The sequence below is a fragment of the Cyprinus carpio genome, chromosome A6 (assembly GCF_018340385.1).
Source record: "Cyprinus carpio isolate SPL01 chromosome A6, ASM1834038v1, whole genome shotgun sequence".
In the NCBI taxonomy this organism is placed as follows: domain Eukaryota; kingdom Metazoa; phylum Chordata; class Actinopteri; order Cypriniformes; family Cyprinidae; genus Cyprinus; species Cyprinus carpio.
This window is the reverse complement of record NC_056577.1, coordinates 19,918,146-19,931,714: the sequence shown is the minus strand read 5'-3', so window position 1 is coordinate 19,931,714 and position 13,569 is coordinate 19,918,146. Positions and strand designations below refer to the sequence as shown.

Here is a 13,569-nt window from a genome sequence, read left to right as displayed (position 1 = left end):
AAATAGCACAGTTGCAACTTTCAATTTTAACAATGTGTTATTAAATATTGGAATACCTAAGATTAATTAATGTTCAGAAGAATTTTTCATTGGCAGTTTGTTAACTAAAGAAGCTCTAATGTAAAGTGTGAATGAACAATAAAGAATCAAAACACTTTCAAACAATATCTAGGGCATGTTGTAGTCCAGATTTAAAAGAAAAAGTTTGAAAATAAATAGCCTATTAAGTCTAAATATCAAAGTATTTGGCTCTGTGATGAACACCATAGCAAATCCAAAAATCTGAATGGCTATTTAAAATTTTTTAAAAATGGTTTAGAAAGTAGCAGCTGCTTTATTAATGGGGTTTACAGGGTAAGGGCTGCAGTTTAGTGCCATCTGCTGTCAGAGAGTGAATGTGCTTTCATTCAGCGCGTCTCTCACGTGTTCCTCCATGTGCTTCTCTTACGTGCTTGTTTACATCAGAGCGCATGCTTCTTTCAAGCAGCATACAGCGGTGTTGTGCATCATTGACAAGTTGATGGGAAAATTATTCTTAAAATGCATTCCAAATTCTGAATAATTTGTAATATATAATTATTCACAGTATTTAGAAGTGCCCACGATAACAATATCGTGCATATTCATTACCGCGATATATCGCATTACCGAATACCGGCACAAGTCTAAACGGCACTCACGTCTGTCTTAAAAATATGCACTGCAAATGATCTAAAGAACACTGAAGGCAAACCGAAATGAGATATACAGCTCTCTGTTTGCAGCGCGTCAGTCACACTAGTAAGGAAAGTGAGTGAAACACAGACATTTTTATCAAATAATATGTTATTAATAGCGGTTCACTTCTGCGATTTGGTACGACTGCATTCACATCAGCAGTGAACCGTACCGGAGTTCACATGAACCGAACCCCAGACAACCCATTTTAAGCAGACTTGGGTACTGTTCGCGGGTGCGCACCCGAGTTTAGAAGACAGCGTTCACATCATCCAAACAAACCGAACTCTGACGTTAATCGAGCCCGTGTGCGCACCAAAAGTGCTAGTGTGAAAGCACCCTAAATCAGTCTACAAGAGGAAATCATTTGGAACTAAACAAGTCTCTGTCATATTCTGAACACTTTTGAAATTAAAATAACCTCACGGGGTACACCTTTTGGGATTGTTTTCTCTTCATAGAGCAGTTTTACTCCGGAATCCTCCTACAAGGAATGTCATAGAATTTCACTCTGGGTGTACAGGCCAAAATGAAAAGCAATTTAGCACACAGCGCACAAGTGTCAGACATTTGCTAAATCTATAATCATCTACTCCCTGATATTTCCCAGGAGATATTTCCATCCAGAACAACACACTTTTCCCTGGTGGGAAAGGCATGTGTAACTGGAGTCTGGGCCGTAGGTCCAGGCCTCGTCTGGACATCCACCCTGTCGCTTCTTCAGCTTGAGCCGTTCTCAACAACAAAGGGCCGGACCAGCATTCTGCCTGCAAATTAAGATGCTCCTAAACAACAGGCTCTGCATTCCTCATCAAGAATGTGTTTCTCTAAAAATAATATACCCAAATAAACTTATAATAGTAGCCTGGAGGCAAAGTTTTAATGCTACTAGAGCACCAAGCACTTCTTTCTCAGTTCTGCAAAATCCAGTGGCAGAACTTTTGTTTTGGCAACCATATGTTTTTAAGAAGCATTTTCATTTGCAAGCTACCATTACAGGCGTCACCTTTCATGTGGGCTGATCAGCTCTGTATAACTTTATGAGGACTTTTTATTGGCTTAATTAATTCACAGCCTTCGTTTAGACATCTTGTCGCTATGGCACAGCGCAGCCTCTCCTCTGCGGTTTTACGTTTAATTGTTTAATGGCTTGCTTACCAGAAGAGATATTCTATTGTTAAAAACATCACCACTTTACAAACCAAAAGTTTTAAGGGTAATGGAATAGCTTAGATGCTGCTAAAGTAAGTGTCATGCACAAACTCAGCACTTGTTTTCATTGAGTATACTATATCATCATCATCACCATCACAATCAAGGCACAAAGCATCTGAATTAGATTTAAAAACAGAACAGAACAAAACAAACAAAAAAAATCTATAAAATAACATTATTTTCTGCTAAAAAAAATTAAGAAGAAGAAGAAGAAGAAGAAGAAGAAGAAGAAGAAGAAGAAAGAAGAAGAAAGAAGAAAGAAGAAAGAAGAAGAAAGAAGAAAGAAGAAAGAAGAAGAAAGAAGAAAGAAGAAAGAAGAAGAAAGAAGAAGGAAGAAGAAGAAGAAGAAGAAGAAGAAGAAAAATACATACAGATGGTCCTTAAATTCCAAGAAGACACTTATGGCTGAGCTACTTCTGAAACCATAAACAGCATAAGCGGTTGTTCTATGTACAGTACATGCAGAGATCCACAAGTGTGAATCTAAAAATTGCATTCTCAGTTTAAAAGACTGTATCAAAACTATTAAGGAATTTCAGTTATGTTGTTCATTCATGTCCCGGCAGCTGAGCGCATCAGACAGCACCGGACAGACGTCTCCTCCTATCGTTAAATACAGCATCTTATAGAAATAGGTTGACTATAAGTAGCACTGCTGAAGAACATCCGTTCTGACACATTTAGATATAGCCTTCCCTCCTGCTATCACTCTCACATCGAGACAATGATAAACAGGGAAAACTGTGCAATAAGAAATAGATAAAGGGAAAATTAAATGTTTGAGAGGAAGAGAAAATATTTCAGTGGGAATCTCACAATGCCTGCCAAGAACATGCCCTAAAGATAATTTTTCTGAACTAACAAACTAAATTAATTCATTAAATTACATTTCCCCCACATTTTTTTTAAATGACAGTTAGGTAGGAAAATGTTCTGAATAATTCAGAAATTTATACATAACAAAAGGAATGTTCCTAAAATTTTCAAAATATAAGAATGTAATACTTTATGTCCTTGTTACATATTACATGTACTTACTATAGTAATAACAGAAAATGATGCATAACTACATGCCCTGAACCAAACCCTAATTCTAACCCTAAACCTATAGTAAGTACATATTATTAATTAATATTACTCAGTACTTAAATACACAATTACACTGTAACCAGTGTTAGGTGTAACGCGTTACTGTAATTAAATTACTTATCCACTGAAAAAGTAAAGTAAGGGATTACTGCTCATTTTTAGGTAATTTAATTACAGTTATGTATAAAGTATTTGCGTTACATACAGTAAATCATTTCAGCAGTTCTAAAATCAATATTGAATTTTAAATCTAAATTTACCGTCTAAAGATAAAATTGAATGCAGCGTCTTTAAATCTCTGCACGCCAGCGCATTCACTTTCAGTTTTTCCTGATTCACAGAGAAACCTTAAATACTCATAACAGATAAGACTAAACTCAATCGAATCTAAAAAGGGCCTACTTTTATTTGTGTACACTGACAACAACAACAAAACATTGTGCTTTTGCAAAATAAACAAAACAAACAGGGTGCAATTTCTGCCGTCTGTCTCTGTGAGCAACTCTTTAGATGTCACAAACTTAGCGAATATTTGGCACAGAGACATGAGAAATATGTCTATAGAAAGCTTGTGTCCACTTTTAAATGAACGAATTCAAATCGAAAACGAATATTAGCTATCTGAAATCTGTAATCCGTATGAAACTAAAGTGAGGCACAGTCTTTCCCGTGTCTGAGCTCATTATATGCAACCACCTGTGCGCAAACGCCCTCATCTAGATACAAAAAAAAATAGATTTAAAAAAAAAGTCAAGATTCGTCTAATTTTCATCGTTTTTGAAAGAAGTACTGCTATGAGGAATTTATTTCAGAAGAACAGCGCGATCTGACATGGCTTTATTTAGCAGAGAAGATAATTTCTGTAATTTATACTTACCTACATTAGTTAATGTGTTATTTTCACATAAACCTGTACTAGAGCTGTGCAATTAATAGCATTCGATTGTCATGCGCGTCTCGTCAGTAAAGCCGGTCCCGTACTAAATCAGCATCACCTGCTTTCAGATTGAGCGGCTTTCACTACACAGAGCCGTAGTTCACTGACAAGCTGGGCGATATCGCGTTCGAAATCGAATGCGATTCATCTGCGATTATGAGGGTGATTTTGCCTAATTGTCAGTGAAATACGGCTCTGTGTAGTGAAAGCCGCTCAGTCTGAAAGCAGGTGATGCTGATTTAGTACTAATCACGGGACCGGCTTTACTGACGAGATGCAAATGACAATCGAATGCTATTAATTGCACAGCCCTAACCTGGACGGATTTTACTATTTGGGCTTTTCCTGAACATCTTGCCAAACTGAAATGTATTATTTAACTTTTCTTAAGCTTTTTTGTTATTCAGATATGTTATTATTCAGAGTATTTCTATTTGTTAACCAAAGAGTGTTAAAAAATTTTTTTTTTATAAAAATGTTTAAGTAGCCTATTACAGTTGTATTAAAGCTAAAAGGCTAAACTATTCTATGTTCGACTCAAATTGAAAGAATCAAGAGTTTAATTTCTATTAAGGTTTATAGGGATTTTAAGATGTAGCCTAATTAGCGATTTGAATAATTAAGTTACTTATTGAGTAACTAAGTTACTTTTCAGACAGAGTAATTAGTAAAGTAATTTAAATACAATATTGATGATGTAATTAGCAATAGTAATTAATTACTTTTTAAAAGTAACTTACCCAACACTGACTGTAACAAAGCTACTGTAAAATAAAGTATAACCTACAAGAATTCTTATATAATTTTCAGAATACAATATTTATGGTGAAATATGCTCTCCTGGGCTCCATATTTGAATAATTTTAAAGACAGCTATGTCTGTTGGATGTGTTCTTGATCAGGTTTCATTAGGCTCACCCAACTAGACTAGACTGGCTTATTGCCCAGCTTGTATGGCACGCTGGGTGAACCACCCCTTCTGCCACCTCTAAATGAAATTAATTTGACATAAATTTTGTTATTTTATATAAATGTATATATTTAAATTATTACAAATACATAAAAAAAATACATGAAGTTACAAAATCACATTTCACTGTCTGGTTATGTAAGCTAGTTGGACAGAAAAAGGATTGTTGTTGTCCTGTATGTAATAACATAAGCAACACAGCATAACAAAAGTGATATATTAGCCTATTTTAGCAAGATGAGTGATAGCTGCATAGATTTATATTTTGCATATTTCCTCTCTTCTTTTATACTTTTTTTTGAGGTGACATTAAATAAAGTGAATAAAGTGAAAATGAAATGAAAAGTGTCAATTGCGCCATTAAATTTTTTTTTAATTTAAGTGTTTTTACAGCGTTGCACATTGCTACCAATCACACACGACTCTGTTGAGTTTATGAATGCAGTGGCCAATCAGAGGTGTTCAGATGACTTATCATTGAAATGCCAGAGTTTTGTTCAGTGTACACGCTCGCGATTGAATTTTGTTCTCTCGGGAATACTCTCATCATAAATAACAAAGTGCAGATGTGCGCATGATGTAAGTAAGAGATTCATTTCACAGACCGCTTTAAACTCATTTCAGACTAAAGTCAGCCATAATGTTCTTAGCTTGATTTCTGTATGCTATATTTTTTTATTCACTCTTTGAATAACTGTAGAAATGAAAGCGTAACTTACAATGCTTTTACATTGTGATCACATTAAATACAGTGGGTATAGAAACTTGTGAAGTTAGTTTATAATGTTGGTATTTTGTTGGTTTTCTGCTTTAAATTAATAAGGTTTTGGTTTTTGCTTTGTAAATTTTTTTTTTATTATTGAGTGTTATAACATCCATGTAAAAGATATAACACCGACATAAAGTAAATAATAACATAAATAAATAAATTAAAAAAACAGAATCACTGAGGCTATGTTTGCACGACAATGATGTAGTCAAAAACTGAAAAGTTTTTCCCTTGCGTTTTTAAAAATTTTCATGTATACACGACAACATTTTCAAAATGATTCACGTTTACACATATCCATGAAAGCGGCCAAAAACGCTGTATTACATATGCCAGGCCAATAGTTGGCACAGTCACCTTGTTAGTACACAGTTTCAGTTTCAGTCCCCAAAATGCTGTTTTCATGTAAACAAACATGAAAAACGCATAAAATGTTTCCCGTTTTTGGTTGAAAACGTCGTCGTGTAAATGGCCCCTAAGTTGGAAAAAGTATCACCCCCTCCTGAAAACTCAATCAGGTGCTGATCAACCTCTCAATGGCACACAAAACCATCTGACCTTCAGCTGTGATCAGCTGTGGCCATTTTGATTCAGTGTTTTTTGATTGATTTGTGTGCTCAGAATGAAAGGAGCTTTCCTGGAGCATTTCAGCCCTTGGTAGTGCAACTGAAGCAAACAGTCAACTATGGGTGGCAACGCACAGTCAAAAGATCTCTGGGATAAAGAGATAAAGTTGTGGACAGGCACAAGTCAGGAGATGGATACAAAAACATTTCAAAGGCTTTATCAGTGCCTAGAAGCACAGTGAAATCTATTATTAAGAAGTGGAAGGTATTTGGTACAGCACAGACCCTCCCTGGATCAAGATGTCACTCCAAACTGGATGAAAGAGCCAGGAGGAAACTAGTCAGAGAGACGACACAACTTCTCCAGACGCACACTCCGAGTCCACATCAGGTTAAATAACCCACACGATGATATTGACATGATATTGATGTGCTTTGCAAATGAGTGGTAAAAACCCAATCTCACATTGTTTTTTTGTTTGTTTGTATTTTTTTCCTGTTGCAGGCGCATGCCTAAATCCGTCACTGTTATTACCTAGATTAGAGGACAGTTTGTTTTTTCATAAATGTAGAAACTGTTCAAATTTTAAGTGAGTGACGGGACATACAGCCAAGCATGGTGACCCATACTCAGAATTGGTGCTCTGCATTTAACCCATCCAAAGTGCACACACACAGCAGTGAACACACACAAACACACCGTGAACACACACCCGGAGCAGTGGGCAGCCATTTATGCTGGGGCGCCTGGGGAGCAGTTAGGGGTTCGGTGCCTTGCTCAAAGGCACCTCAGTCGTGGTATTGCTGGCCCGAGACTCGAACCCACAACCTTAGGGTTAGTATAGGATGTTTTCAGAAACTTCCAATATTGGTTCAATATGACATACACCAAATTAGGATTAGGCTAAGGTCATAAAGCTTGCGGAATAATTTCTCAGAGGGGTCTTGACAGTGTATGTGTCTGTGATACGAGTTTGGGGCAAAGTGTGGCAAATTTATTTTTTTCTGGCACTCAATGGATTTCTTCAGACAACCATGCGTTAAAATTCCTCAGTCAACAGCCCTGACAAGTTTGGTACATCCTGCTAAGCTAGCATTCCTGGCATGATTGGCATAACCTGTATGTGACCAAATGCATCTGGCATGTCTGTGTCTAATAGTTTTGGTTTTAAGCTTTTAATAGGAAAATGCTAACCCGTTAAAATATTGCTGAAATCACTGATTTCACACTGATTTCATTCTGTCACACAAGGCTGTTAATTTTTTAGACTGTTCTGAAATTAATATTCACCAATCTTTAGGTTGGAACTGAAGTCAAAGAAGTACCCATAATGTGCTAATACTTTTTAAAAACTGGTCTGATAAGCGACAGAGCAAACTGTCCTAAATATATGACATAAACCACAATACATGCAGCCTTGACTGAAAGCTACAACCACACTGAGCAGTGTGACAACAGGAATCAGATGATACTCCCACTCACAGCTCATCCCATTTAATCAGTCCATGCAATGAAAATAAATGAAAATAAAACATGGGTGCATCCCTAAATAACATCTAATACAATGAATTATTATATTTAATTTGCTGCAAATAAAAAAAAGCTGGAAGGGACAGAGCTAAAGTCTGTTCAAAGGGTTAGACTGTCTCAGTGTCTTAAATCACATACTTTTAACAACCCATTGTGACTGGAGTTTTCCCATTTACTGGAAACAAATCAACATCAAATTAAATATGGAGTCGGTGTCTACCTTTAAGTCCATTAACAATAAATTAATGTAAGAATCCAGTTGGCTGTATATTTCTCTAAACAAGACATTGTTATCCATGGGGTCATGATGCCCATCCAAAAATGGAGATGGGTGTACAAGAGATTTTTATAACCTGTATCTTAAAGTCGATCATACACACATGAACATCTTTTACATCTTTTGAGCATATTTTGTTATATCATGTGACACTGAAGACTGGAATTCATGCTGAAAATTCAGCTTTGCAATCACAGGCATACATAATTTCAAATACATTCAAAATAAAAAATATATATTTTAAATGACAATATGTCATGATATTAGTTTTACTGTATGATCAAATAAATGCAGTTTTGATGAGTTGAGACTTTTTTTGAAAAACATTACACTGTCTTACCAACCTCAAACTTTTTAATGGTAGTGTACGTAAAATATCCAGTTCTCTTACACCTCAAATATAACATAAAAGCAATACATCTGTTAATACACACAAGTGTCACTGACTCAGTGATCAAAAACTGCTGATACTGTCTGTTTGCACTTATTTGTCCAAAGCAAGACTGAGAGCTAGTTTGCATTAGGACTATAAGATTCAAACTCAACCTACCCAAAAACATTTTGTATGCTGTAGACCAAAAAAGACATTTGATACTTGTGCCTTTACTATGCTATGCTATTGTAATCTCTCATAATATAGAGCCTGTGACAATACATTGTTGTCAATTCAGTAAAGAAACTTTCCAAAGAAACACACTCCACATGAAACAAGCCATGTTCACCAACCCCCTTTTAACAAAAAACTTGCCCTCTGTTAACTGACATAATGAAAACACCAAGAGAAGCAAAATAGCACTGAGGGGTTTGCGCTCATGTGAATAACCTTTTGGTGCTGGCAACACAGCTTCTACTTTCCAGAATAATTGAATTTGGTGTGCTTTGTGACCACGTATAAAGGCTTCCCTTTGCCAAGCGGCAGGCCTGGCTGTGGCCATTGCATAACAGAGCCTGTAAAGAATAAAGGAAGAGCCGCTGGGGCCTGGGGATGGAGGGAGGGAAGATATGTGGGAACTGCTGCCTCCATTGGGCAGCTTCGTCTGGGGCCGATCACGGCCAGAGTCCCTCAGGCATTAGTGTAAGCATGCCTGACATTGCACTCATTCCTGAGTCACTAAAGCCTCCCCACAGAAACTACACTGGACGAAGGAGATCGGACACTTAAGGAGTCACCTTAGGAAACCATGCAGTGGACAGTCCTTACGGCAAACGGACACAGGCAATATTCGCTGTTTACCCAACTATTGTCTTGCCGAGGTGAAGCGCCCTTCCTGCCACAAAGCCCCACTTGTAAACAACAGCACTAAAGACAATACCAAAAATATTATATAAAAAGACCTCTTTTGTGTTATTGAGATTAAAGATTAATGTTCTCAAAAGAACGCCAGGGATGAATTCCAAAATGTAGACTTCTTTTTTTGCACATCCAGCACTGTGATGTTTGCCGCTCGAATTGCAGTCATGTGACATTTTCAAGCCATGACAGAAAAGCAATACCACAGAATATTTTTTCAAGCCTTTTTCAATGGAAGTCACGCCCACCTAAGAATGATAAAAACTTTACAGATACATTCTAAATGACAGCTTACCAACAATCATCTTCACAGAAAGAAACAAAAATCTTCAGCATTCTTGTTGTGCTTTTAGGACTTCAATTATAGCAAAAAATAACTAATGGTAACATGCAGTTAAGAAGTATGGGGCAGGTGCTGGAAGATGGCACGGTTTCACAGAGGAGCTCCAGTGGTTTCCCAGGTGACTGAGCAGTGATTTCACACACTAATTCCAATTTTCACTACAAGCTGTCACTGTGCCTGAAAACCCCAAAACTTATGTTCACATGGTGCACAGCTGATGCTCAAACAAGGTGGTGGTGTGAAACATCATGCCCATTAACAACTTCCCTTCCTTCCAATATTTTAGTTTTTTGAAGAATCTAAAAACCGATGAGCAATTATTTTGTATTAATTGAATTATTATATTAATTACAATTTGATTTCTGAGGTAGGACCATGCAGTACCTCAGATAAACAATGTAAAGCACTACAGGAAATGTCCATAAATGCAAGTAGAATCAAAGCTGAAACTTCAAGAATTATGGATCAAACTTTCAGTTTTCATGGTGAGTTCTATTCTGCTCTAATGCTCGTGTGCCTCATTTATCCTTAAGAAATTACTGTACTTCAATGAAGAGTCAAGATCTGATTAAATGTACCAACCGACCTAAACTTTTTAGCATCAGAAAATTTGCATCTGCATGTCAACTTGAAATAAATTCTTTACTATCAAATTTTATACTTAAATACTAAATATGTTCAGCCCTTTCACTTTTTGGTGAAATAAAATAAATTAATTAAAAGGTAAATACATATATACATAGGGGTTTCAAAAAACTAAATGCAAGTAAATGTCTTCAAAATTGACCCCCAGACTTGACTAACCTGTTCTGGGAGAACAACAGTCAGTCTTGACAGAGATGCATTCAATAATAAAGTCTACAATGGGCAAGACTGTAATCAGTTTGTAATGTAAAATACATTTAAATTAAACACTGTTTTAAAACTACAAATTTAATTTAACTCTGACTACAGTCAGAGGCATTAATAAAATAATAATATAGTGCATTAAAAACTCTGATGCTTGATTCACTGTGGATACACTTATTATTTTCAACTATTTTGAGTTGGCGATAGAAAATGAGGGAAAAGAGAGAGAGGAAAAGGGAGAGAATGTCATGAGACCAACTTTAACTCATGTCGCCCACATGAGCGCCCCAGTTCAACGTGTTATCCTCCTCACACATCCACCTCAACATCTGCTGGATAACTCCTTACCATGTTTTTCTTATCTAGATTCATTTCAAGCTACCCCATTCCTTCTCTTGAAAAGGAGAAGGAAAGTGGAAGGAGGGCATGAAAGATGCTTTGGAGTGAAAATGAAATAGGCAGAATGCAACACAAGAGCAATGAACACAAAAGTAAAAGACTTTCAGTTTGTGTGGGATGTTGCAGCGTCCATGACTAAGACAGCAGTGTAATGTTAAGAGGGATAGTTCATCCAAAAATAAAAATTCTGTCATCATTTACTCACCCTCCAAACCTGTACGAACACAAAAGATATTTGGGAAAATGTGAGTAACCAAACAGTTTCTAGTCCCCACTGACTTCCATGGTATTTTTCCCACACTATGGAAGTCAGTGGGGACCACCAACTTTTTGGTTACCCACATTCTTCAAAATATCTTCTTTTATATTCTACAAAAGATAGAAATTCATCACACAGATTTAGAACAACTTTAGGGTGAACTATCCCTTTAAATGACTGACAAAAACTTATAATCACTCATTAAGAGGCTAAAATAGTGTTTTACTCATAATACTACAAAAAGTATTTATTATTATTATAAAATTACGTAGATATTAGTTTTGAAAATGTAATAAAAATGATCAGTTCTCAACACAATGACACCATAAAACGAGAGTCATACAATGACAGAACTGCCTTTGAGCTGGTGATCTACTTGCTCATTGTTTTGACACAAGTGACCATACAAATTAAGATGAAACCATGTCAACTACCCTAAAGGCAGCAAATCCCCTCTATTTAATTTACACAAGGCTTCTAGTTAACTCCTGTTTAAATGAGTTGTGCTGAAAGGCTGGTTTCTCTGCTTGTGAAAATACAGACCTCACAAAGCACATCCACACTGCTTTCCCAGCGGCCCAACTAGCATTCCATACATATTTGCACATGGAACTCTTGGAGCTACAGTTCAATTCTCTCTTTCATTTGAACACTGTTTACATTATGTGACCACTTTTTAAAAAATAAAAAATAAAGGGGAAAAAAGACATGCTTTTAATAACTAGTAGTATTAGTAATGTGATGTGCCTTTCTACAATATCTTAGGGATACTGAAATAATGGTGTAAACGGTATCCTCTTGATATTATAAATTTTTCATGGTGCCAAGAGAGAGACCTCCACACATTTTATGATTTTCCATATGATTTATAAAAAATAAAAAAAAACTGATTCTATCCTGGCCCTGTACTAGATTCCTGTTACAAGCTATCTAGATTTAGCCAACATAGCTAATGAGGGAAATTATGTGGATGACACAGAGTCAGATGCAAATGTGTATCTTTTATAATTGACTGACAGTCATGATTAGCTAAATTGTGCAACAATGATAATCAGGGATCTAAATGTTAGCAAATAAGGTAATATAAGGCAACTCAGCTCAATACCACATACAATTTGATAACACTGATCAATTCAAATACGTTATTCCCAAAACTTAACTCAGTCATAATGGTTAATGGTTATCCCTCATATTTTAAATGGTCTAATACTAATTAGACTAATACTAATAATAATTTTGTTCTCACAGCTTTCATAAAGACAACTCAGCATCTGACAGAATATTATAGTATGCTTATTAACGTCACTCAGCTGGTTACATTTATCGTAAACAGAAGTGTTATTCATTTTTATAAATTATATACTTAATATTCTATATATCATTAAACTTTTACATTATATTGCAGATTATAGATTTTTTCTTCCAGTGTTATATATAAATTTAATAAAAACAGATGTCTAATACATACATATATGTATTTATATATATATGTATGTGTATATATATGTATATATATATATATATATATATATATATATATATATATATATATATATATATATATATATATATATATACACACACACACACACATCAACAACAAAGTTGTTAAATACAAATCCAACCAAGCGCAATGCATTACACTGGATACTTTTTTTTCCAGAGGAATAGTTATTGATGTGCAATCCAGAAACCGATCATATTATTTAGAGCTCCTGTGATAGTCAATTAGCATGACAAGCCCAAAGAAAGAATAAACAACCAGCCATGTTGCACTGTGTCAGCTCTAGACTGTGGAATGAAAACACTTCCATTCCTAACTGTGCAACTTCCCTCGCTTCTTAATCATCACTTCAATCTGAGCCCCCGCCCTCTACAACCAAACAATCATCAAACTTCAGCCAATAAAGCATGCAGCCCCTCTCCCGATCACTTTTACCTGTCTCTGGGGTCGATCCATGAAGTCTGTCGAGTGTTGTGGTCAATGTAAAAGACTCTGCCATCATAATCCCTGGCTTCCTCCCAGCCCGGGGGCAGCGGCAGCTCCGAGCTCTCTCTCCGCTTACAGCTGCTCACCCACGGCATAGCGCTGCTGGGACGGTAGGGGGGTCTGACCCCCTGCCTTTACTCCAACAACAAATATATCTCAACTTTCTACTGCATTACAAATGTTTAACTCCCATCGACTCTCGGAAACAGAAAACTTCACGACGAAGAAACGAGCGTGGGTCAAATCGACACAGGCAGTCCTGCATCCACCTTTTCCAAAAAGTTTTGCGGCGCTCTCATGACTCTGTGTGTCGGTCCTCCATGTTTGACTCTATCTACCATCTTTCATTCCACACTGTCCATATTCG

General features: G+C 36.3%; 1 protein-coding gene across 3 annotated transcripts in view; it reads right to left on the bottom strand.

Annotated features, from left to right (window-relative positions):
* LOC109106222 (protein WWC3-like) overlaps positions 1 to 13,569 on the bottom strand; it is a 42,296-nt gene extending 28,727 nt beyond the window's left edge. For all 3 annotated transcript variants that reach the window (XM_042758330.1, XM_042758332.1, XM_042758331.1), the window contains exon 1: positions 13,152 to 13,569. In XM_042758330.1, coding sequence (XP_042614264.1) covers positions 13,152 to 13,297 — 146 coding nt within the window. In that variant the 5' untranslated portion in view covers positions 13,298 to 13,569. The remainder of the gene's footprint in view (positions 1 to 13,151) is intronic.